Raw genomic sequence first — 27313 nt, 5'->3', positions numbered from 1 at the left:
AGCAGAGGTGCTCTGAGTAGAGTGTGTGGTTTGATTAAATAATCAATCCACTGGGTTTCCTGAAACATGTCCAAAAGTAATTAACTTCCTATGACATCTAAGTAGTGCTGTCTCACAAAGTTGTGTGTGTGTGTGTGCATAAATATTGCAGTATTGAATTGCAGGCTCCAGCATGCATTTTGTCTCTTCAATTAGCCCTTAGTCTACAGTGGATCTTAAAATATTCTTAATAAGTGAATCGCTTTCCTCATGCTTTGCTTCTCTTTTCCCTCCCTGCCACTGGATCAATTCAGATGCCAAGTGATTCAGTGTAGGCATCTGCTGTTTTTGGCTAAACCAGCAAAGTCTGAAATCACTTGGATTTTACCTTTGAACCACTGCCAGCACCTAATTGAAATCACTGTTTTTGCCTTAGGAATTCATGAGAAAACTGGAAGAAAAAAAGGCTGAGCTAACGAAAGCCACAGGTATGGGAGAAGCCATCCTGGCTATCTGCCACCCAGACTCCATCACTACCATTAAGCACTGGATAACAATCATCAGAGCAAGGTTTGAAGAGGTCAGTCCATCTCTAGCAGGTTCTCTCTGGTAATAATAATCAGCCTTTGATAGCTTGGAACACAACTGACAATTAGCAAGGCACTTATATTGTGAGGAAATGATCCAGCTGTCGAGAGCAAAATGTTTAAAATACTCATGCTGTCATGTGTAATAGGCTGGTTTTGGCTCTTACTTTGCAAATGTCTCTTGAGGAAGAAGTAAAACACTCCCCAGATCAGTTCATGTTCAAAGATAATCACAATGAATTAGAAGTTAAGCTTTGAAAAAGGGATAGGGAGCCTGTGGTTCTACAGACATTGTTGGACTCCAACTCCCATCAGCACCAACCACTATGGCCATTTGTCAATGATTAAGGAGTATTGTGTGATAATTCTCAAAATGTTACCACATACTAAATACCCAATCGTTAAACACAGCAGTGCTTTCCAACACTTCTGTGCTGCTAGAAACCTTTGGATCACAGTAAAAAGGCAGTGACTTTTCTTTTTGTACTTCTCTTCATGGGGTGCGAAGAATTCCAGCTTCTACTCACAGAGCTCACCAATGTGGTTGCTCAGCAGCACTTTGATAATTCAGCCAAATTTGTTCGTGTGAAAGTAATGGAGCACCCAAAGCCCTGGGTTGTGTGAATGTGAATATCATGCATACTTTTCTTTTCAAGGTGTTAGCATGGGCAAAGCAACATCAGCAGAGATTGGCAGGGGCCCTGGCTGCACTTATCGCTAATCAAGAGCTGTTGGAAGCATTATTGACCTGGTTGCAGTGGGCAGAGACGACACTTAGTGAAAAAGACAAGGAAGTCATTCCTCAGGAGATTGATGATGTTAAGGCACTCATAGCTGAGCATCAGGTAAGAGGGCCGTTGCTATGATTATGATCAAACTAGTCAGCTTCAATGTACTTATGTGCATATGCATATATTAAAAGTTCAGGTGGAACAGAGGTTTTTAAATAAACAATTTAAAAAATGCTTTGACCAAGGGTTCTGGTTCACATAGCCTTCTGTTTTTATTTATGTTGTTTTATTGTATTGTACAGCATTGTTCTGGTAAAAGGTGAAGAAAGGCAATATTAAGGAAAACTGCTCTGTTCTTGTACACAGTAAACCAGTGCACCAATTCACCGTGCAATTGATTTCTCCTTTAGAATAAAGAGACAGGACAGCTAAGAAAAAGAAATTGAAAACAATAAATAAGCTGGACTGTAAGATAATACTGTATTGCTTGTTTTCAACTTTACATTCTACAATATGCCTTAGAATTGTTCTGGGACCATATAGTTCCTTCATAAAGTCAAAGTTGAGTATTTTCCTTGTTGGTAAGCCAGTTAGGAGAACTTTGTCATTACTATTTGGGACATGAGATCAATATCCTTATTGTGGGAGAAACATGCACTTTGGAACACTTGGATGTTGGTGGAAGTGCTTTCTTTTAATCTGAGCATGTAGCTCAAGAAGCCACAGCCCATATTGTTGTTCTCATCCACGTGCTTATGGCAGACAAGGTAGTTGTGCAGGCATTCAGGTGTTAGCAAGGAGATGCTGTATGCAATGTAGATGCTAATCTAGATATGAGAGAAATCAGCATGTGAAGTAGGAGTTCTATGCATACGTGGGAGATCCCGCAGACATCTGGATCAGAACCTTTGTACCCCCAAACAGGGTATGTTGCAAATTATTGTTGTGCATTGTTAGCCAAAGCAACCACCCTTTAATTGCAGACATTCATGGAGGAAATGACTAGAAAACAGCCTGATGTGGATAAGGTTACTAAGACGCATAAAAGGAAAGCAGCTGAATCTGGTCCAATTCATTCTCATATTCCTGTACTGGATAAAGGAAGAGGAGGAAGTAAGTAATGATCTCACATATATATATGTGGTATCACATATATCATTGCCTTTAGTCATTAACTGATTATTTAAAAGCTGTCAGAATTAAACTTACTATTTCTGATTTATGAAGTGGACAGGATTGTCTACAGGGTCAGGAACCTGTGGCCCTAAAGCCAAACCTACCTTTCTGTTAGATGCCACCTGGAATCACAGGCATGTTAGGCCTCTCCCTATGCATGTAACATGTATGCTATGTTACCTTTTGTTTACATTGCCTTGAGAAGCAGAAGTACAGTACATTTTTCTGTATTTTAACAGGAAAGCGTTCCCCAACACCAAGCATGTACCCCTCAGGTGCACAGGCTCAGATTGAAACCAAGAATCCACGGGTGAACCTCTTGGTCAGCAAATGGCAGCAAGTCTGGCTTCTGGCTCTGGAAAGAAGAAGGAAACTTAATGATGCTTTAGACCGATTAGAGGAGGTCAGTAAACAGCAGATGTGTTTGCTATAACTAAGCCTTGGTTCGTGTCTCATTGGCCACTCCTCTTTGTGTGGTGGAGGACCAGGCAGATACCCTTCCTTTGACAGCAGAAGTAGCTTATGTGCTGGTCAGTGCGTACCAACACCCAATTATGTGAAAGCCCTCTCATGCACCATTATTATTATTACTTTTATTACAAAGGTAATTCAAAGTGATTTACATTAATTATATTTAAAGCGATTTACATTAATTATGTTAATTTCTCCCTTGCTTTTTTGTGATGGAGATATATCACATAAGCAGACATCAGCACGGAGTTCCATTGGTGTTGCGTAGACATAATATTGGGATGTACGCTCCTTCCCCTTTCCCTGTACTCCCTTCAGAACAAATTCACCACTTTCCTTGTCAGAGTTTGCCATGGTTTAGAGTTACTTGAATGGTGACCATAGTGATGATTAAGGATTTGTAGGCCCCCTTCATACTTTAGTTTCAAAAAAAGGGAATGGGGTTTTGGGGAGGGCAAGGGAAAGACTCCTAAGGTTGACTTCCAGTTTGCACATTAACATCTGCTCTGAACTTTAGCATCATGATTATATGTATATCTCACAAGACAGTTCACCTCTTTTTTCCATTTTTCCTTTTGTCTCAAGCTGAAAGAATTTGCCAACTTTGATTTTGATATTTGGCGGAAGAAGTATATGCGTTGGATGAACCATAAGAAATCTCGAGTCATGGACTTCTTTAGGAGGATAGATAAAGATCAGGATGGAAAGATAACCAGACAGGAATTTATTGATGGGATTCTTTCTTCAAGTAAGTTTTGAAGCAAAGTTCGATCATTTGCATATTAAATTTAATTCCTCAGAGTTTTGGAATGCTAGTAAGTCATCAGTTTCCCGAAAGGTTATTGGTAAGAGTTGTTCATTTTAACTTGAAATGTTCTTTTCATCTGCAGAATTTCCTACTAGTCGATTGGAAATGAGTGCAGTAGCGGATATCTTTGACAGAGATGGTGATGGCTATATTGACTACTACGAGTTTGTAGCAGCACTTCATCCGAACAAAGATGCATACAAGCCTCTGACAGATGCTGACAAAATTGAAGATGAGGTGCTCTTCTCCCTTCCCCCCTCCCCCTCCCCGTCCCTCAGCCTCTTTCTTAAAATATCTTTCTCTGGAATTGCATGTTGAACTTATACAGTGGTACCTCGGTTTACGAACAGACCTGTTTATGAACTATTCAGTTTATGAACTCTGCAAAACCAGAAGTAGTGTTCCAGTTTGTGAACTTTACCTCAGTCTACAAATGGAAGCCGAACATTGCAAGGGCACTGTCAGCGGGAGGCCTCATTAGGGAAAGCGCACCTCAGTTTAAGAACGGATTTGGTTTAAGAACGGACTTCAGGAACGGATTAAGTTCATAAACCGAGGTACTACTGTAGTCCCATTGTTTTCTTGACCTGATTCCACAATTTACCATAAATGGCAATTAATATAATTTGCTTCTGATTGTCGTTTTGACAGGTGACAAGGCAGGTAGCAAAATGTAAATGCGCAAAGCGATTCCAAGTGGAGCAGATTGGTGATAACAAGTACAGAGTAAGTATAGAAAACAGTCATGTTATCTGTTGGATTTAGACTCCGCTATTCTGCAAAGGAGTAATTTAACTAAATTAATAATACAGTGTGAATTTGAGGTATTTTCTCTTTTTTAAAAACAACAACATCATCATCATTATCATCATTTTGGACCCTGTTGCATTTTTCACCAGCCACAGTGCATAAAGTGAGATGCTGCTGTTGCGCCACCCTCTTGGCTGCAGGTGCTATCGCTCTCTGGGGTGAGGTGGCAGCAGAGTAGTCGTGGTAGGTGCAGATGATTGTGCCCCTGTGGCCACCACTGCTGTCAACCCAGTGGTCTCCTGCCCTCATCTCTTCTCTGGCTCCCCATCACATCCCCAGCAAGCGGCAGCACCACTGCAACCAATAGGGTATCGCAGTGGCAGGACCCCAGCTCATGCACCACAGCTGTTCTTTAATCACCCCATCTGATCTTTTAGCTTGTGATTGAAGAAGAAGAAAAGCTACTATTATACCACTGAAGTCACAATAAATCTTTTCTTGCATTGGAATTGTAAATAACTTTCCAAAGCAGCCTGGGTTTTAATGAAACTTCCAAGTAATAGAGCTTAATGCCTGTTACAAATATTCCTTGCGTGACCAAGTTATACCTACAGCTTTCAAGGTTTTATAGTGGAACATTCATTAACATCAGAATTAGAATTATTATTATTTTTCCAACAGAGCAAACAGTTGGGAGTGTATTAGCCTTCCAAACATATTTGAATAAAGTTGTACTCTGTCATCACCATCCTGTCTTTTCTTTTTGTTTGATTTTGATTTCATTGAAGCATGCTTTCCTTTTTCTAGATAGAAAATGTGCCAGAAAAACCAGCAAGTAGATATCAAGGGGGGATCTACCAAATTGTTGCCCCCTTCTTTCATTTCAATTCAGCAATATCATTTTCCATTGAGAATTTGGCGGAAGGAAATCAGATTATACAGCAAGCAATAGATAGGTGTCATAGGAGTCAGGTCTGACAGCATTAACAGCCCAGACAGCTGATGTTATCAGCACATCTCTAAGCTACATACTAAATTGGAAGATTTAGAATGTATACGTGCTGTTGGAGTGTGTTCTAGAGGATTTCCTGTTACACTAATTATGTCTTTCTCCCATTTTCCATCTCTTGTCAGTTCTTCCTGGGAAATCAGGTATAAACAGTGGAATGTGTTATGGAGTTCCTAGTATTCTTTTAATACGTCATCATTTCAGCTTGCAGTGGTTTGTCCTCCCCTACCCTTTCACCCTAAGCTAATTCATTGTTGGTCAGCTACGATGCCTCTCTGGAAATGCTTAACTGGTTTCCTTGTTTTGGGAATTGCCTTTTTTGCCTGCTGCTGCCTCATTAATGAGATTACTTTTAAGGGAACCAGATAATAGACTGCATTAATTGGTAGTGCAAATGCCTTTGGGCATTCTTCCTGTGGTTTACACACTGGAATTGCTGTTAAGATTTTACTGTGGTTCATATATGGAGTATCCTTTAAATTTCCATGCTGCATTCCACTGTAAGATGATCCAGGACCTTGCACTTTTTAAAGCTTTTGCCAAAAACAAAAAAGGACATTCAATTAGAAATTGAATAGGGAAATTGCATTTCCATAAAAACCATCACTGCTAATTGGGCACCATGCAGACTGCATCCCAGGTAAAGACTGCCTATTTCTGTTTTGTTTCATGTGCAGTCCATCATTCTTCTAGCTTCTTAGAAGTTAGTACAGTGGAACCTCAGTTGTTGAATGCCTCCGTTGTCATCCGTTTCAGCTTCCGAATGCCGAAAACCTGGAAGTAACTGCTCCGGTTTCTGAACGATTTTCGGAAGCTGAACACGCTACACGGCTTCTGTTTTGAGTTTCCCTATTGTATTGAGGGTTCAGTTTTCGGTTTTCGAACGTTTCGGACGTCGAATGGTCTTCTGGAACGGATTATGTTCAAAAACCGAGGTTCTGCTGTATCATCCTTTCTTAGAATCTATTCCCTGTGAAACCTAATAGTAAAGGAACATTATATAGATTTTTAGAATGAGATTACTCAACATTATGCAGTGTAAAAAAACCCCATTTGTGATTTAAAGTTTCACCTACTCTGACATGAGTACAATAAGCTAAATTTTCCTTCTCATGCCATCCATGCTAATACATTATATAATCTTAACTTTTGCCTTTGTTTAGCCCACTTTGCTCCCAGTTCTAAAGCCACTCCCATTTTGCATGATACGATGTTCTTGATTTCCTAGATGATGTAGTGAAGGGGGTTTGTTCTCCTGCTTTCTTCAGGAGGGTGGGTGTGGCTTTGCCTCATCACCGTTAAATGAATGAGACAGGAAGCACTGGAGCTGCAAGTGGCAATGTTGAAGCATTGTGCCGTCTGGAAAATGGGGAGAGAAATGTTCCACTCCCAAATGGGAGTTGGGGGACTGGGGCAGGTTGCTTACTCCTGACTGCAGCAGAGTGACACCTGAGATTAGGGATCATTTGGCACAACAGTAGTAGAAGTTAATTACCTAAATGGGCTCAGGGAAAGAAGAACTGGGGGGGGGAATGGTAAGCGCCCCAAAATACCATAATGGTGACAGATGGGGTTTCCCAAAACAATCTCCCAGGCTTTATTGGCTCAAAGGGAAGTCTCCCCAGACTTATTCAGGAGCTGCCATAGAAAGTGGAGCACACCCCCCAAAAAAGGACCATCAGAAAATACAGTTGATGCAGCATAAAATCTTGTGAGTAAAAAAAGAAAGAAAATCTTCAGCCACCAATTACTTTGGGTATTCTTGATTTGTTAACTTTATATGCTTTCTTCTTGTTTGGTTCCCAAAAGTAACATGCCTTTCTCCCTTTGCTTAAGCTGTGTCTCAGTAAGGTACATGAAAAATTAAACTCAGTTACATGATTTGGCTGTAAAACAAGTAGTGCTTACCATAGCTTTTCTCCAAGGATGAAATCCGGCATTTTATTCTAGTGTGATCTTTGGGAAGAACTCCCCATAGGTACCCACATGAAGAATCTGGTCTTACATATCACAGTAATCTGAGCTAAGAAGTGCTGAATCCCTCTGACTATTTTTTTTCTCCCAGGGAAGAGGGTGGCTCTGAGATCCTACCTGTAACGGAGGATCAGTTGGAGGTGGACAAGAGATTTGGATGAGTTGGATTGATAATATGGAAGAGTGAGGTCTTTTGTGTTGGTTGGGATTTAAAGGTTGTAACCCTGCAGTCTGCTAGTGCACTTTTCAGATTGCACAGTACAGTTAGAAGTGAGGCAGCCATGGCTTGTCCCACCCTTTCTCCCCTGGTCCTGTTGTTCTTCCCTTCCTCCACTTGCTGTAATGGTCAGGCCTGCAGGTGTGCTGTGCAGCAGTTTGGGGTGAATCACAATGGCAGGAAAAGAAAAGAGCAGAACACATTCCTATTACAGTGGGGAATGTAAATGAGGAATGAAGCAGGTTTGGGATATTTCCCTCTTCCCCCTGCAGCTAACCCTCCTTTAAATCTGCTACACAGGGTTGCTCACTAAATAGCAGATTTAGTGAGACTGGGGGGGGGGGGGGGGTCCTGCAGCGGGGAAGGGGGAAATATCCCAAACCTGCTTCTCTCCTCATTCTGCTGATGGAAACCTTACTGCCAGCTGGGTCAGGTCTCTCAGTTACAGTCTGACAACATTAGCTATGGTTCATAGCGTTTTGCAATGGTAGTGTAAGGCTTCCACTGGAATTATTGGAGACACTTTATGTATTAGTGATTTGACACTAATGTCATGGAAAGGAGATATGAAATGTTCATATAAAGAGTGAAGGAGAAACTCAGGTGGCCATCCTTATACTCTATTTTAGTTCCCTATCGGCCTGGCTCAGATCATTCTATATCAGCTTATTGAACCAAAGAATGCATGAGCCTTGTTGCCCACACACTCTGTCCTTGCATTGCTCTTCCCTCCTCTCTTCTCTGCATGCTGCAATAAGCCTTCAATTAAACATACTGTACTTTCCCACTACATCTGAACTGGGAAGCTATGGCTGCAATGTTCAGAACAAGCTAGATTCTTAAACCAGCTTCAGACCATGGTTTAAGATCCTGGGTTGTTCTGAACATTGTTAACCATAGTTTCCCATTTTGGACATAACAGGAAATTATGGTTAATTGAAGACTTATTGGCTTATTGCAGTATGTTAAAGAGGAAAGAGTCTGTGTGCACTGCCAGAAGGCTCATTCATATCTCAGATTAAGGCTAAACATGTTGCCTCAAATGCAAACATGTGTTTACATTCATGGATTGGGAGAAGTAGGCTTTAAGCCACTTGAATGAGCCTGAAAATTATGCTATATTGGTGCAGAGAGTGTAATGCAACAGAGTGTAATGAGTCCTTTAGATCACCAACGAATTTTGCTAAGGCTCCAGGATATTTGGGAGGGGAATCGGTTGTTTTTCTTGGCGTGTGGTGTGTGCGCTGAACATTTGGAAAGAATGTTGTTTGAGCACTCCTTTTCAGGTGATTTCTGCATAACTGGCACATTAATGCTTTAAAACCAAAACCAGTTATAAAACCAATATGGAGAGAGGAAATATGTGTTAAAAGGAAGTATGTCTGGAATGCATGTTACATTCAAAGAGCGGAGCTATGCTTTCAAACTACTTGCATAAGAACATGTGGACAGGCTATAAGAGGCCTAAGGGATTTTGCAGCATTTCCAAATCACTAAATTGTAGGACCAGCATTTATGTACTTCCTAAAACTTTGCTTTTGACAAAGTACAGCAGAAGTACAATTTTGCACACTTGTTCTCCTTAGACCAGTGGTGGCGAACCTATGGCACGCGTGCCAGAGTGGGCACTCAGAACCCTCTCTGATGGCACACGCGCAAGATGGCATGCAGGGCCGTTACTGGGGGTTGGCAAAGGGACAGCCGCTCCCCCCATGCCAATGCGGGTGGGAAATGCTCCCTAAGGTGCATGCCGCCCTCAGCAGCATCAGGGGAGTTGCGTGACGCCAACCAGCTGGTTGGCGGACGTGCAGCTCCCCCCCCGCCAATGTGGGCAGGAAACACTCCCTAGAGTGCACGCTGCCCACAGTAGCATGGGGGAGAGTTGTGTGCTAGCCAACCAGCTCCCCCCCCCCACACGCTGCAATTTAAGACAGACAGGACGCTGGGTAAGGAAGCATGGAGACGGTGGGTTGTGATGGTGTGGGTTTGGATCCGAAGCAGGTTTGGATTTTTATTTTTTATTTTGGCGGGGAGCGGCAGCTCAGCTAGCCATCGATTAACAGAAGGGTCTGTCTCTTACCCTTGAGGACAAACAGCAGGCTCGGGCTGTGCTGCTGTTTTCAAGATCCAAGATGCAGAGCGGGGTGGGGGTGGAGAAGGAGCCTACCCTCCCATGCCAGGGAGGGGAGCGCTACGCTACGCTGGGCCATGCTTGTGCAAAGCAAAACACATGGAAGAGGGGGCAGCTTTGCAATGTGCCACATCGGGGTGCTTCCGCCTGGCGTTTGCATAAGCCTGATTTCCCTGCCTTTCCCTCCTCCTTTTTTTGAACTCAGAAGGAGGTTGCTCTTTCGCCTGTTCTGGAGAGCGCAGACCGGGTGGGGAAGAGGGAGAGCCAGTGAGAGGGTGGGCGAGGTGCAGAAGGAGTGGATGTCATGAAGAGGGGCTGGGAGAAGTGATGGGGTGGAGGCGAGCTGCTCCTTGAAGACACATCACAACAGGAGACCTTCTGCCTGCACGCTGCAAAGCCAATGAGCCTCAGTTCTCCTTCCTGCCCACCCAATCCCCAACCCAACATAGCGACTCCAGCTTCCCTGGTGAATGGGCCAGTCGCTTGCCAGCTGCGGGTTTCCTTGAGTCCCACACTGAGTCCTCTGTCTGTCTCTCTGTTTCCTCTCTGCTTCTCTCTTGTTCTCCAGTGCTCGGGAGAGAAGTGCCAAAGGGGCCACAGAGAGATAGAGAAACAGACAGACATCTATACACACCCACACACCCACATGCAGGGAAAGTATCCTGAGACCGCTCTGCCTAACAGCCTGCTTCGCAACGCACACAAGTGCTGCGGCTGCTGGGTTGCCAGTAACAAAAAAGAGCAAATAATAATAATAATAATAATAATAATAATAATAATACCCCATCCATCTGGCTGGGTTTATTTATTTATTTATTTATTTATTTATATTTGTATGTGTGCATGCAGACAATCATTATTATCCCATATTAAATTGCCCTGTTGGCTCTTTGCGATAAATAAGTGGGTTTTAGGTTGCAGTTTGGGCACTCAGTCTCTAAAAAGTTTGCCACCACTGCCTTAGACCCTTGGAGGATGCCAGCTCCCGCCCCCACCATGCGAGGGGTTTTTTGTTGGCCCCCCCCACTCTAAACTGATATTTGCCTTAGTGAAGCTGCATATTTGCAACTGAAAGTTACCACATCATTAAAGTTGGGGAGACCATCCTTCTGGAAGGAGATGTGTGCTCTAGCATTGGGGAGAGGGAGTCTGCAGCCTTCAAGTTGTTGTTTTTTTAGGGTTTTTTTTTTACAAATATAAAGTATTCACAGAATTGCAACATTATTACTTTGAGTTCAAAGGATAGTCTTGCTGGTGCTGGCCTGTGATTGGTTTACTTTAAAATGCTGTGTGTTGGGGTAGTATAATGGAGTTCAGCCAGCATCTAACAAAGTAAGAAAAATGAAACTTAAAAGAATAAAATAGACAGTAAAAACATTTACTAGAAAAGTGGAGACATGCCCCTAATGGTTCAGTAGCTACCTAATTTATGACACTCAAACCCTTGGCCATCCAATGAGGCTGAATGTTGGAAGATTCAGGACTGATAAAAGAAAGTTACTTCTTCATGCAGCTCATAAACTGTGGAACTTACTCCCACAGGAGGCAGCGATAGTTTACCAACCTAGATGGATTTAAAAGAGGATTGGACAGATTCATGGAGGAGAGGGCTGTTTAAGGCTGCTAGCCATGATGGCTATGTCCTGCCTCCACAGTTGGAGGCAGTAATGATTATGAAAACCAGTTACTGCAAACCACAGGAGGGGAGAGTGCTCTTGTACTTGAATTCTGCTTGTGGGTTTCCCGCAAGCACCTGGTTTGGCCACTGTAAGAACAGGATTAGCACCCCTTGAAGAAGGGCATCCCTGAAGAAAGATAACTGGATCCCTCACAAAAACTGTATTTGTTACATGATACAACACTTGCCTAGAAAAGCCCTTAGTGGCTATTCTAAGGGGCAGCTTTCCAGAAGGCAAGAGGGTGAAAAAGAAATTCTGAAATCACAATAAAAGTCTGTTTTTCTGACTTATTCAGTGGTCATCACTGTAATACGTGTACAGTGTCCTCATAATGAGTTCTAATCCATATTTCGGTGGAAATATTCTTATCATTTTTGCAAGGAGAGATCAGTGAAGGTTTTAGTATTGACAGCACAATTCCATGATACAATAGCTTCATGTATTACATGACTAATTTTTCTCCTTTGAAAAGATCTGAGAAACATCCATGTGGCTCTCAAGAATCAAGGGGGGGCAATCAAACCTAGCAGCATTATACCCTTGTGCTCTGCCTCCCTCCCCTCCCCCACCAATCTCATTGCTACCTTTTGAGTTAATGCAGTTGCATTCAACTTGAAAACAACCTTTACCATATGCATAATGCAAAACTCTTTGGTGATTTTTCTACTAATGATTTAGGAGCTTATTGTGCGTGGCTAATTTTAACCCTCTTGGCTTGGAGCGCACCGTGCTGTTTAGAACTTGTAGGAAACCTTGAGCTTGATTTCCTGTCTTCCTGCACAGTTTGGTGACTCCCAGCAACTCCGTCTTGTCCGCATTCTGCGGAGCACCGTTATGGTTCGAGTTGGAGGCGGATGGATGGCACTTGATGAGTTCTTAGTGAAAAATGATCCTTGCAGAGGTATGTAGGAAGACTTCTTTACATATGACTATTAAACTCATTAATAGTGTGTATACAACTGCTGTCATGGATTAACTAGGGTGGTAGAGGTTAGAAGGATGAAATGTAAACTGTATAAATCCCTGGTTTAGTTAAACACTGATTCACTTACGATGCCCTACTTATATACGGTACATCTTGCTATTTTTAAGGACTACCTATTGAAGATACGTAGATCAGAGCTTTCCAAACTCTGTGTCGCGACACGTTAATGTGTTGGCTGCAGTGTGTAGGTGTGTCACATGAACGCTCCCCACGCTCCTCCCAGAGCTGGAAAGGGGCTAGTTTAACCTCTGGTTTTCTAGGAAACTGAATTACTGTGTCATGAAATGATGCAAAATTGAATTACTGTCCTGAAATGATGCATGTTTAAAAAGTGTGTCACCAACATGAAAAGTTTGGAAAGCTCTGCTGTATACTCTGGCTATGCAGTGCATTCACCATGTGAGAGCTTGTCATGCAAGGAATTTCTTTGGCTCTCTCACACCAACAGAATGAAAAGCTGTGAGGAACACAGAAACCACACATACAGGAAAGGCGGAAGTGCTGGCTCCCCTTCCCTGTCCACTGGTTATCTCCCCTTTTCTCTGTTGTTAGCTAATTTTTCCTCAGAGTTGGGAGGGGGGAAGAGCAGAAACTGTGGTGGGACCACTCTTATGGTGAGTGTAACATGTAGCCTGGCTCATGGTGAACAGCTGAAGGGGAAAATGGCTCACTGGTTTGTGGCCTAGATCTTCCAAGGATTCTAATCTATTGAGCCCAGATTTGTAAGCAGATTTCACTGTGGCATCTTAACAGCCTTATAAGCCTAAAACCTGATTCACAGAAGAGGGTAGCCTGGGTTTAGTTGAAATCATTTCTGGGTCCTAGGTCTGCCTGCTGTGTGTGTTGATAGAATGCAGTAGGCATGGGATTTGTTGGGCTAGGCTCACCAAGAGGTGAAGTGAAGCAATCACTTCACCAAAATTCCAGAAGTTCAGTGGAAATGGTAAGTAAAATTGTGACTACTTGCTAATCCCAGAGGGTATAATATAAAGGGCATCACCCAGTTTTATGTTGTGAATGTACAAAGGAATGTTAAGATGGGGTGGTGAACGTAGTGTTCTATTTCTCAAAAATGAAAAGTAGCTACAGAAAACATTATTGGGCATATAGTTGATTATTTTTCTCTAGTTAAAACTGTGAATTCTATACATAATGCTGAAAAGTAAACATTGTGGTGATATACATGCTTCTTAGGGCTATATATTTCTTTTTCCTTAATCAGGCTAATGCTTACTTATCCAGCCACCATTTTATCAGATACAATTGAAACTACAACTTAAAATTCCTGCTGTTTAGTAAAGGATCATATGACTGGATGTTACCTGTTGAGAAAAAGAGTGAACTGTGCCTCTGGTGGAAAACTTGCTTCAATTCTGTTTTAATAAAGTTATGCTTGAGTCACATTTTACATTTCTGCTGTACAGGAATAAATGAGATAATTACACAGCCTGCATTGATAATCCACCTGATTCCATCATCCCATCTCATACTCTACTCTGAAGAATCTTAACAGGACAAAAGTGGAATGTAGCATTCTGACTGAATATAATTGACTCCTGTAATAACACATTAGATGTGCTATTTTATTCTTACATTGTGAGATGCCTACAATCCACCCATGTTCCACCTAAGTCAGGTGAACAGTACTTGATTTGACATATTTATTGTTGCTGCTTTTAAAAAACAACAACAGCTGATATCTCCAGCGGATTATCACAAGCTTCCCGTTACAGGAATTGGGTTCTTCAACACCAGTGTATACAAATATGGAAGATCTCTGAATTTCCAAAAACTATTATGATATTTACCTACCCACCCACCCACCCACACATGTGATGGCTGCTACTGTAGTTTATGCCTTTCCCTTCTTCCTCCAGCACAACTACGAGGAAGCATTAACTTCTGTTTTAAATTAACCACAGCTTTTTATCATCTGGATCTGGACAAAATGTGGTTAATCTTAACCACTTATTTAAACAAGCCAACTTCAGACCATAGTTTAAGAAGATGACTTGTTTCAATACACCATAGTTAAGGTTAATTTGGACATCTAGGTTTGGACATCATGCAAAACTGTAGTTAGTTAAAGTGGAAGCAGAAGCTTCTTATCCTTTCTCACGGCCACTCCAGAGGAGGACAAGGCAGGGGAGAAGTCCAGAGCTCACTACAGCTCATCACTAACATAAACCATGGTTTAGAGTTACGTGTAAATTGAGTCAATATGGAGAGATTATTTTTTTCTGAAACAGATTTTCAGCAAGGAAAGTTCATTTGTGATTTTCAGTATTACTGAATAAGAGTCTGAATTTTTTGGTTTGTTTTCCATTTGTGGGGTACTTCACCCACAAAATCCCTTTCAAAGGGCAACATAATTTCAGAGATAAACCTGTCTCAAAAGGATGGAACGTGAGATTGCATTCTTCATCAAATCTGCCATGGAAACACTAGCTCTTATGTGGAAACTGTAAATCATATGCAAAACTGTTGGGTGTCTTAATGGTGACTGGGTTTCATTCTATTAAAGCACTGTGTGATATGTTGTGTCCTCATTTCATGCAACCTTAAGAAGTATGAAGATAGAACATCCCTTTTTGAAGATGGCAAAGAAACCACTTGCTTTCTTTTTTTTACCTACATGATGACATTGGGACTGTCTGCAGCTGAGATTACACCAAGAGTGGTTTCTTTTGCTGAAGAAAACTCCATGACCTTGCTTAGGAACACTTACCGAGAACTTTTAATCACTTAAGATCTGTCCTTGGCCTGCAGCTTTGAATCTTCTTGCATATGCAACTGCTGTAATTGATTTCTTCTCCTGCTAACAATTTTCTTTTAATATGACCCATATCCTGTGTCATTTTTTCTAGTTCATCATCATGGGAGTAAAATGTTACGTTCGGAATCAAACTCTTCAATTACCACTCAGCCTACTATAGGTTGGCAAACCCCTCTCTTTGTCTCTCCTGCTCTTAATGTTCTTTTCCATTTCCTACCCACTCTGCTTTGATATATACAAATATATATTAACACAATGCTTCACGTTTCACATTTTTTAGCCTTAACACTTACTGCACTGGCTGGTGCTTGAGAGCTTGCTTCTAAATTTCCTTTGACACGCTCGGAAAGAGTGTTTCAAAAGCAATTGCCATTAAGACAGAGAAAACCAAATGCTAACCTGTTTACGCATCTGAACCTTGTGGGAAGTTCTCACCTTTGCCTCTATACCTGCGTTTGTCTGTGCCCAGCATCCCATCACTTCTTTACAGTTTGGGAGTTTCTGTTTGTCATTGCATGTTGCCCAACTGCATTACTATATAGCTTAGAATTAATATGGTTTTATGCTTTTCTCTCCATGTTTACTCATCGTAGCCAGCATCTGTTTCTGAATCATCCAAACAGTGGTAGCATTAGTCAAATGGGTCTTCAGGTTGAGTCTGTGCATTGGTAACCAAATAGCATGTTGAGCCATTCCATTATCATGCTGATTTATGTTGACAGCAGTTCATCTCTGCTAGCATAAAATGTTAGATGCGCAGTTCATCTTTTGCTAGCGTAAAATGTTAGATGCGCATATTCTGCAAATGAACTTTTTTGTCTCAAACAAATGCATTACTCACTAATGTGTTTGAATTGTTTGGCCTGTTTGTTTAGCTCTAGCAAGGCCAGCGATATGGACAGGCAGCTGGGGAAATAATCAGACTTCTCGATTTCTCTCTTTCGCATCCTCTAGCTAAAGGGAGGACGAACATGGAGCTACGTGAGAAATTCATTCTGGCAGACGGAGCTAGCCAGAGCATGGCTGCCTTCCGACAAAGGGGACGCAGATCACGACCTTCTTCAAGGGGTGCTTCACCCAACAGATCTATGTCTGTGTCAAATCCACCTGCTCAAGGAGCTCCAACATCAGCTATTGCTGCCAGCACACCCAAGGTATGACTGGAGTGGTGCAGTTAATGACTGGAGTGGTGAAATTTAATGCAGTTAATAAAATCAGGCCAAGCTTGCTACAGTTCGCCATAATGCTACCCTAAAACAAATAGGGGAGATATTGGTTATTTTATTTTTCAAAGAAAGCTAACAAAAGTTTTTTATCGTTTCCTCCCTTACAATCGCAGCGGTCGCGCAAGCCTGGGAAAAAACATGTAAGCTAATTAGAAAAGTGGAAAAAAACAATAATGAAAAAACCATTAACCCACCATTGCATTTTAAAAAGCACACATACATTCTCTTTTGTATAGAATGCTTGTCAACTGTTCCTGCTTTGTTTTGGTGTCATTTTGTTTTTGACTTTTACTGTGAGATTCAGTATTCATAATCTGAATATTCCTCTCCATGACATTGTTTTCCATCGCCTGTTCTTCACCCTTGTGATTTGCCATTGTTCCATACAGACACCCCATCATTTAACACGCAACTATGGTAAACCATGGTTGATAAACAGCAAAACATCATCTCCTTGTAAACCTCCAGAGTGCTCTGAATATCAAGTGTCATCCACAGAGGTACAGTAATGGATGGATATTCTAGTCTAACATTCACTAAAACTATCCTGTTAGCTAACATTCACTACAGTTCCTTGCCCAGCTATGCTGTACCTTCCTTACATATTAATGCACTCCGTTTGTTTTCAATCTTCTATCCAGCAATTTTACTTTCTCTCTTTTTAAATCTATAAATTGATCAGTCATTTGAGTTTGTTTGGGCCTTGATGAGCATGTCTTTAAATTCTATATAACGATGGTCAAACTAGGAATCAGCTCTGCACATGTGGAGTCTAAGATATTTATAACTGAAATCATCTAGTTTGCTCTAGATAAGCGGTTAGATAAATATGAGATCCTGGTGCATTACCATTCTGCCTAATGAAAAGTTATGTGAAATGCAAGAAGTTTCAGATTCCTGCACTAACATTAAGTCAGTCCAATATTATTTTACCTAATAGTATGCCATTGGTGTTCTGGCTCTGTTTGACCCCATTTATTACTTAGGCCTCTCAGAGCTAAGCACACCAAAATCAATAAACTAAAACACTTTCTATTCCATGCTGAACTATGGCCTGAGTTTAGTTTCAAGCCCATCTCTTCCCAACAGCTCAGAGCAAGAAATGGCATTAAAATAGAAACTATAAATACTATGCTTAGGAAACCTAGATAAATTTGTGAGATTGCATTGCAACTATCCCATATCTGCTTTACTCTGGCCATTAAAAATGAGTGAAAATAAAAATAACTTAGAGTGTATCTGGCTCGGTCCTCCAAGAGAAAGAAGTTCCATATATCTCAAGGAGCCACCAAGAATGTCTCACTTAATTATCTGGTGATTGTGGAACACTGCGTAGGTGGCAGCCACCAGAATATTTAGGATCTGAAGTATCTTTAAGTGCCAATCCTGGGGAAACAACCCAAGCTATAATTTCTCAGTTCTCATAGGGAAATGGTTGTTTGTTTAGAACAAGGGAATATTGAGAACTGAAATACATAAAAGATTGAAAGAGTCTACTATGGATTAAGGAGCCAAAGATTAAATCAGTAGACTGTCTCCTGCTGACATAATACTGCTGTCTTCTCACATAATACAAAATTATATTAGAGTATGCAGTACATCAATGGTTAGCGCTGAGAAGAATGTGTTATTACTGCTCTTGCTTGTGGCGGCTACCACTTCTGCTACTTTCCCTCCAGCTTTTTCTACAACTAACTTCTGAGATTTTTGTATGGCTTTGCTTACTAGGTAGCAAAACACCTACTTAGCTATCCTTCCCATAAAATACATTTATTACATGTACAGAATTATTACTCCTAAATATCCACAGGATTTAAAACACAATATAGAATATGAATTTCTGACAGTTTCTAATATTATGCTTTCTTTTTCTCCATACTTCAGCAGATAGCATAGCCTCAATGTAAACTTCCTATTTGCATTTAGTATTAGTAGCAAACCAAAGAAGTGTCAGCGCAGCAATTTAATTGTCCTCCCTGGTCAGAATTAATTCCATATTGCCTTGATGACTAAACAGTGATCCTTCAGACTAGTCACACTGGTGCATTTTTCAGAAGCATAGGCATGTTACACATTTTTGCAGAAAAAATAGCAAAATGTCTTGTCATAGAGTAAACTCATGATTTTGTAGTTTAGAGTTGACTTCATCAGATACATGAAGTGTGATCCTAAGTTGGCAGGTATATTACATCTTGACATGTAAATATAAAAAGCCATTCTTTTTGTTTGTTTGTTTGTTTGTATGTTCGTTTATACAATGTCATCAGTGTACAAAGCACCTTACCAAGTTATGTAAGCAAAACCAGACAGGTTCTTGCTCTCAAGAAGCTTATAAACTAAAAATTGATAACTGGGAAACATTGAGGGAGGGAAGGAAGAGATACAGTGACAGGTAAAGTGCTTTACATACTAGATATTATTACCATTTGGTTCCCTTTCCAACTCATTAACTAAATATTCCTATGTCATCACTTTTTGGAATAGCTTTTTCTTTGCCATGCATGTTCCGAAGAAGGTGATATGGATGGAGTCCTAAATTCAGCTCTTGTTTGTTGCAGAACATAATGGGTTTGTTTCATTCAGTTCTCCTTGTGTCCTACAGGGGACTCCAATACAAGGGAGTAAACTTAGATTGCCAGGATATCTGTCTGGGAAGGGTTTCCATTCTGGAGAAGACAGCAGCCTCATTTCAACAGCAGCTACAAGAGTCAGGGCACATTTTGCAGGTGAGCACTGGAGAGCTTGGAATAAATGTCTCTGGGATGCTATTACCTAATACAAAGAGTCAAAAGTAGACTACTGCATGTACACACATTGTGTTGGATCTGCTTCTTTGGGAGGCTGAAATGTGGCAGATCCTGCTTTGAATCAAGGCCTTGGTACTGATGAAATTCTGGTTCACTGAAGGTGGGATGTAAAATTGGAACTGCATATTGATATCATGTCTAACTTGTGAGTTTCATGATACCAGAGCAGAAGGAGCTAGAGTGAAAAGTTCCACTTGTGATACAAAGCACTTTAAAAGGGAAATCATTGGCATTGAAAACAGTAGATTGCTCTGACTCGTATCCACCAGCTGCACATAACAGAGGGGCTCTGATGTACCCATGTAGGATTGAAACAGGGCATACTTGATGTGCCCAGTGGGTAGCATCCAGAACGTCCCTGCTGAATGTGACGAAAGGACCATCCAGTCCAGCATCATGTTTTCACGATGGCCAATCAGGATGGGAAGCCCACAATCAGGATGTGAGTGTAGCAGCAGCCTCCTTATCAGTGAAACCCAACCACTAGTGTTCAGAGATAGAAGCTGCCATGACCAGTAGCCACGGTTAGCTTTATCCTCTGGTTTGTAATGAAAGAGCAGCACTCGCTTGAGTAGACTTCTGGATGCCCATAATGGAGCACCATGAAGCTCTTGATGATGCCAGTACAAAATCAGCCTTCGTTATCGCTGCTCACTCTAATTGCAATGGGTGTATTTCTCCTCCTCATGCAGACACCAGAAAAACACCAAGCAGACCTGGAAGTCGAGCAGGAAGCAAGGCTGGCAGCAGAGCAAGCAGCCGCCGGGGCAGTGACGCATCTGATTTTGACATTTCAGAAATTCAGTCTGTGTGCTCAGATGTATCAGAGACTGTTCATACCCCAATTAGGCCAACACCCCGACCCAATTCTCGCTCAGCATCTGGAAAACCTTCCAAAATTCCAACTCCACAAAGAAAGTCGCCGGCCAGCAAATTAGACAAGTCCTCCAAGAGATAGTGTGGTCGGCTCTGTCAAGACCACCTTTTTCCTGTGCATTAAATATTTAAGTTTTTAAGATGTAAAATATTCTGTAGAAATTATTGTGAAATATTACGAGAGTTGGATTTTTAATTTTGCAGATGGCCTTATTTGTGTATTTGTCTTGTTTATTTTATGTGTATGATTTTTGTCAAATTTTGTTTCGTTTATGCCATATCATATGTGAAAAGGAGAAAGTTTTTTTTCAATGTAACTAACGGTTGTTTGCAGTAATGTGTAGAGAGATCACTAAAAGCAATTACTGAATGTACAATTGTCTTTGCGTCCTAAGTCAACAAGGCCTGTCACTTCATCATTAGATTAACAGTAAAGGATACCTCATAACTTTGTCTTAATACAAATGAAAAAGACAACAGTCAACATTATGCATTTTGAACTAACGCAGTGGACTCGAAGAGGCATGTGGCAGGGATACTAAGAAACAGAAGACACAGTTCATACTGCAGTTAATCAAACATTATCCTACAGAGAATTCACAGAGAGAGTTACTTAAAGAGCACTTGCCAGTACTTCAGTACTCCAATATTTTGCAGCATTTTCTGTGCCATTGCTTTAAAGGCCAGACACCATCTGGAATCTAGAATTATTACACTTGTATCAGAATGCCAGTATAATCTGCATTCACGTCAGCGTGAGGTTTTCTTTTGCTTGAGTGGATGATAGCACTGTATCATTGGACTCATTTTATATCAAAGCAGTTTTGCTTGCAGAAAGAAAAGGAAAAAAAATTATGAAATAAAGCTTGTCCCTTCTCTTTGTTGCTACTGTATTCCTTATATCCCATGGAGGTGTGTGTTCTGTGTCAACTTTACGTCGTACATGATTTGCAAGATTCAGATCATTACTTTCAGAACAACCCTTATTTTTTCCCATTTCTCCATCACATTTCATGCAATCATTGGATTCCTTCAGTGTACCAATTTTTGCACGTCATAAGGCACAATACACCATTCATGCCTTCAACAAGAATTCCATACTGTTGACCAGTGAATAAAATAATACTGAGTGAATCAGTGTGGAGAAAGACTAGGAAGAGGTCAGATGAATTGAGGCAGAGCATGGTTTCATTTGCAAGCAGAAAAAACACACTAGGAAACATCTACATTTCTTCCATGGAATTCTGGTAATTGTATCTCTTCAAGAGACTACAAATCTCCAGTCTTTAAAAAATGGTATGTTTCCATGGTTTTGAGGGAAAACTGAGAGAGTTAAGCTCCCATTTCACACACATCCAGTGGTGCAGGAGTGGGTCCCAAGTAGAGCAATTCCATACAGTGGTACCTTGGTTCTCAAACTTAATCCATTCTAGAAGTCTGTTCCAAAACCAAAGTGTTCCAAAACCAAGGCGCGCTTTCCCATAGACAGTAATGCAAAACAGATTAATCCATTCCAGACTTTTAAAAACAACCCCTAAAACGGCAATTTAACATGAATTTTACTATCTAACGAGACCACTGATCCATAAAATGAAAGCAATAATCAATGTACTGTAGTATAAAATAAATAAGACAGTATTGTAGATGATAAAAATTAAAATTATTATTTTTTCTTACCTGCACTGATGTTAGTCATTGTTTGGACGGGGAGAGTGCTTTTATCCATTTCCACAGTCACACAATCAGTAGCTAAACTGGGTTCCACACAGTCACAAAAACAAATTAACCAAAAAAACCTCAAAAACAAAAAATGCAAAATAAATAGCAAAACCGAAAGCGCCAAACTTAATCCGTTCTGGAAGTCCATTTGACTTCCAAAATGTTCAAAAACCAAGGCGCGGCTTCTGATGTGTGCAGGCACCCCGGAAACAATAGCCGACAATCACATAGGACATTCGGCTTCCAAAAAACATTTGAAAACCAGAACACTTCCAGGTTTTCGGCGTTTGGGAACCAAGGTACTACTGTATTACATGGGTCAGTGTAGTGTTGCAGTTAGAGTCAGACTGGGACCTGGAAGTCCCAGGTTCAGTTCTCTACTCGGCCATGAAGCTAATTGGGAGATCTTGGGCCAATCCGTTTCTCTCAGCCTAGCTTACCAGGTTGTGGTGATAAAATAGGGGAACAGAGAACCATGTGCACCACCCTGGGTTCCTTGGAGGAAACATCAGAGATATAAATGTATGTGTTTGCTTATTTAACCACATAGGCTGGATCAACAACCACTGCAAGGAATACAAGGTCAAACAGGATCACAAATGATTTATATTGTGAAGGGGTGAAGAACAGTTCTTGATTATTTTTATTACAGGTTTAAAAAAGATACTTTTACTCCTCAGTATTGACCCACTTTCCCCTCTGCTTTTATTACATTACATATTTCCCTTATACTTATGAAATGACAGAGCCTTATGGACTCCCGCTGCTAAGCATTCCTATAGCACTTTTATTTTTAAAGTGCTTTCAAAATCTTTAAAGATTTAGATTTAAAGTTGGGTTGTAAGTTAGGTTGCTCTTGCTGTTGTTTCCCATTTATACATGGGAGAGTGAGGCTGATTTGCTCAAGATCACACAACCATTATGGCAGAGGGACTTTAACTCAGCCTTTCTGGATCCAAGTTCTTCATCTTGGTCCCAGGAACTCCCAGCAATATTGCAGCAGGGCACAGAGAGTATCCAGGTGGTAAAAATTAGGTGTGATCATTCTATATTACACTTAATACCTCTGGGAATATTTGCTTCTAACACCAGAACACAATGCTTTCCTCAGCAGAAATGCCTATTTTTGGTTTTGGATACATTCTCATTATTTTTGTGTGCCTTTTACTTCTTTGGAGCATATGTGTTTAAATTAGAGATTTAATACTCCATTTGGATTTTGCCTAGCAGCAAAATAACAAGCCATACTTGCCACTAAACAGATGGTTACTTGTGGTTCCTGAACTACTGATGAACTTGGTAAGCTTTAAATGGCTTTGTTTTCTTTGTCAAAGTTAGTCTGAGCAGCTGCCCACAATTCCAGTACTGGCAAAGCGTGAGAGGTGCCCATTTATTAGATACTAATTATTCTTTATTCTAATAATCCTCTGAAGGATTCATAGTTTGACTACAACTTGTGGGTTTGACTAGTTCAATGGATTGGTTTTCGGGGGCCCTTGCAGAAGTACATTTTATGGTGCATTCATTATGATACGTGGTCATTATGTTATCGGAGCAGTCATACACAGTCCCACTTTCGATACTGTTTGCACCTGCAAGGGTTTGGAGGCAGTCACGCTTTCCATTTCCAATCAGTGTGTATCCCTTAACTTCCTGCTAAAATCCTGTAACTTTCTCTACCACAGATATTCTGGTTTATTTTTTTGTTGTGCTATAGCTCTTCCAGACAGTAATAATGTGGTAGCATTGGAGCAGCATTGCAGAAGCAAACTAAAGCAGGATAAATTCACCTCTAATGCTCTAATACAGTGCCAAGACCTTGTTGCAGGATAAGCCCACAATAAAATAGTCTACAAGGTCCCTTACTCGGTTCTTACTGAAGCATGCATGGCAGGGCCTATACAGTTTCTTTTTACAATATAGTGGTTTGTGAAATATTGGTGTCACCTTTGCTCATATCGCAGGCAAGGATATGCAACAAAGGGGGGGGGAGTACCTCAGTTTGATCATATTTGTATACTGTTCCCATTTAATGTGGAGATCTGAACCACTTAACACATTACAATTTACTGTCATAGAGATCATGTTTTTCCAGGCAAATCAGGGAACTTGTATTACGAAAAACACTTGCAGCCCACTTTTGCACATTGCAGTGAAAATGTGCTTTCATATCCAGAGATTTTCTACGTGCCAGTATGTTGTTTATAATGAAGCACACATTTGATCTGCTTGCCTTTTTAAAAGTCTCACCCAATCCTCAAGAGCAGCTGCATTAGAACTGAAATTAATGGCTGCCTTTAAGTCAAAAGAAGTTACATCCGTGGCACTCAGTCATTTGTCCATTGTTCTAGCTGGTAAGTTATTCTGTTCTCTTTATTTAAGGTGCTTAAATTAACACAGTATTAACACTGTTGAAAAAACGTAGTTTGCTTTATTCTAACATGGCAGTCAAAAGAATGCCTGGCCAGAGAGAGGCCTTATTTTACAGAGAAACAATGAAGTGCAGTGATAAGAAACTAACTTTCATTAAATGTGACCTTTACAACACTGGACATTATTTCTGCTTCTAATATTTATTTGACACAGTCCAAGAGTGAAAATGCAAAGCAGTTTCACCAATATGATCCCTAACTATTTCAGAGTGTGGCCTGGCAAATCACCAGAAAACTGTAGGCCTCTGAATGTGGTGCCCTCCTAGTCAGCCTCGGTTTACCTCAGAAATGCTTTGATGATTTTTTGCGCTTCCAGCAAACGACTATAACAAACACGATTCTGTTTTCATGCCTTTCATGGTGGAAATGTCCCAAATTTGATTTTCATTTGTAATGCCTCATCCTTACGTCTGGCCATTTTCACTAAATCCTGCTGCAGGTTATATGTTGAGAAATGAATGGCAAATAGGGCATTTTGAAGTGTCAGCATTTTTTTTACAATCGTTAAGAAGAGTTCAGGTTTTCTTATTACATCTTTGATTCTGGCTGAGGCAGAAATAGCCTTTGAAATGAATTTTCAGAGGCTTCTGTGTATTGTCATGAGTAAATGCAAGAAGTGAAGTGACAAGTGAAGAAGCAAAAATAAATATACGTTAATCAAGCCTCTTCATACCAAAGAGAAGCACTTGTGCAGTCCATACTTCTAAACTGAGGTGATCTTGGAATGCGGAGATGACATTGTACTTCCCCCTCTAGCTTTCTCACAAGCCAAAAATTGTGATATTAATGGGAAAACTTTTCTTTAGACTAAATAGCTGTTTGTGTGTCGAGACCCCAAAGCCACCCCTTTCTTTAGACTAAATAACTGTTTATTGCAGCTTTTGAGCAAAATACAATCTATAGAAGGAGTTAAAATAAGGGGGGAAAGGATATATGGGAGATGGGTTAAGGTGTTTTCATCATACAGTAGTACCTCGGGTTAAGAACTTAATTCATTCTGGAGGTCCGTTCTTAACCAGAAACTGTTCTTAACCTGAGATACCACTTTAGCTAATGGGGTCTCCCACTGCCGCCGTGCAATTTCTGTTCTTATCCTGAAGCAAAGTTCTTAACCCGAGGTACTACTTCTGGGTTAGCAGAGTCTGTAACCTGAAGCGACTGTAACCCGAGGTAGCACTGTATAAGTTGTTGGAAATATGAATATACCAAACTGTCAGTTGTGATGCATAGAACACAATAGAAGGTGCCCAAATGTTCTCCGTTTTGTACGGAAGGTGATGGCTGCTCCTTCCATTATTGAAGCACCATGCATTTGTCTATCCATCATGCATGCATGACCCAATGGTGAATTTTGAATAGGGGGAACATAATTCGACCAATTGTAGAGAGATTGCTAGTACTCAAGACATATTCACACCATACGTTTAAAGCACTCTGACCCCACTTTAAACAGTCATGGCTTCCCCAAAGAATTATGTGAGCTGTCATTCATTAAGGGTGCTGAGAGTTGCTGGGAGATCCCCCTAGTCCCTTCACAGAGCTACAATTTACAGAGTTTCCATAGAAGAAGTGTGGATTGTTAAATTACTATGGGGAATTGTAGCTCTAAATTAATATCAGGACTTCATCCAAAAGGGGGCTTACAGCTGGGCAGCTCCACATTACGTGGTAAGGGGACCTGATTTCTGTCTCGCATGCTGTCACCTGGGGGTTGGATATAACTATTTGCAGCAGAGCCTCTGTGGTCTCCAGTAAGTCTGGAACACTAGTTTTTTCCTTGATGAGACATACCCTTAGTCAAAGGAGGTATTCATGGAGAAGAACCACTGATATAAACAGGCTGCTGGCCCTGCTGAGTACAGTAACCCAGTCAGATCTTCCAGGAGCTCTGGCAACATAGATGCTGGCTAGGCAGTCATTTCCAAAGTGCATGTGACGTGTTTTTAAGTTGGGAGAAACTGCCAATTGTAATTTTTTCTTTTAATGCATGAAATAATTTGAATTCATCCTCCCTATCCAAAGGTTGGTTGAATATCATAACCTGCCAAGGCCTAACACAGAAAGGCTTATTTTAAAATCTGAGCTGTGTCATAAAGTGAGTCTGCTCTGACTCCAGTGATGAGTGCCTGTCCGGTGTATTGAGCGATGCCTGGTGAATCTCAGGAAGAAAGGTGGAGCGTGACCTGGGGGCAAAGGGCTGGATGTTTCCCATCTCTGATTTAAATGATCTCTCCCCCCCCACCCGCCCCGTTTCTAACATTGCTTAGCATGGCACCCTAATTCAGCCTCCTTTCATTATAATCCAAATGACTGCAGAAATCTATTCCCTCATCATGTCCTCTAATTATTATTTTTGTGTGTGAGAATAGCTGGTTGCCATTTGGATTGGCCTCACTTTTTTGTTTGTTGTAAGCTTATGTAAAGAGCCTTTTACTCTTTGTACTAAACTACTTCCAAGAACAGTGGTACCTTGGTTCTTGAACTTAATCCGTTCCAGGAGTCCATTCGACTCCCGAAACAGTTCGAAAACCAAGACGCGGCTTCCGATTGGCTGTAGAAGCTTCCTGCACTCAATTGGAAGCTATGGAAGCTGCTTTGGACATCCAGCTTCTGAAAAACATTTGCAAACCGGAACACTCGCGTTCTGGTTTGTGGTGTTCGGGAGCCTATTTGTTTGGGAGCCAAGCCATTTGAGTACCAAGGTACCACTGTAGTTAACACATAAGCTGTGTACACATTACCATTTACTGTGGCTCCAGAGCACTCTCACTGCTGATATTTGAAGCCAAGCACGTACATTAGCCAAAGTCCATATCTATCCTGAAGTTTCTTGAGATATATTGCTGTTTATTGCACTTTCCCCCAAACTGGCTTCCATCTGATTTGAAAAGGTAAGCTGCAGTAAAGCTGAGCTGTGTGCATTAGAGACACATGTTGTGCATGTACAAATGATAACACATGTGCAGACGACAGCGTAACT

At 41.0% G+C, this 27313-nt stretch overlaps 1 protein-coding gene across 34 annotated transcripts in view; it reads left to right on the top strand.

The window, feature by feature from the left end:
- LOC308472756 (dystonin-like) overlaps positions 1-21060 on the top strand; it is a 306554-nt gene extending 285494 nt beyond the window's left edge. For 21 of the 34 annotated variants that reach the window (XM_080997842.1, XM_080997868.1, XM_080997873.1 and 18 more), the window contains 14 exons: positions 416-559; positions 1223-1411; positions 2281-2410; positions 2713-2876; positions 3530-3692; positions 3835-3989; positions 4404-4478; positions 5637-5654; positions 12296-12413; positions 15365-15433; positions 16228-16427; positions 16889-16999; positions 19102-19225; positions 19999-21060. In XM_080997842.1, coding sequence (XP_080853968.1) covers positions 416-559; positions 1223-1411; positions 2281-2410; positions 2713-2876; positions 3530-3692; positions 3835-3989; positions 4404-4478; positions 5637-5654; positions 12296-12413; positions 15365-15433; positions 16228-16427; positions 16889-16999; positions 19102-19225; positions 19999-20264 — 1926 coding nt within the window. In that variant the 3' untranslated portion in view covers positions 20265-21060. Of the gene's footprint in view, positions 1-415; positions 560-1222; positions 1412-2280; positions 2411-2712; positions 2877-3529; positions 3693-3834; positions 3990-4403; positions 4479-5636; positions 5655-12295; positions 12414-15364; positions 15434-16227; positions 16428-16612; positions 16640-16888; positions 17000-19101; positions 19226-19998 lie in introns of all 34 variants that reach the window. The other 13 variants (XM_080997860.1, XM_080997870.1, XM_080997863.1 and 10 more) reach the window with 5 other exon arrangements.
- Positions 21061-27313: the final 6253 nt, after the last annotated feature.

The sequence above is a fragment of the Podarcis pityusensis genome, assembly GCF_964106645.2.
Source record: "Podarcis pityusensis genome assembly, chromosome: 3".
NCBI lineage: Eukaryota > Metazoa > Chordata > Lepidosauria > Squamata > Lacertidae > Podarcis > Podarcis pityusensis.
This window is presented reverse-complemented; position numbering and strand designations above follow the sequence as displayed.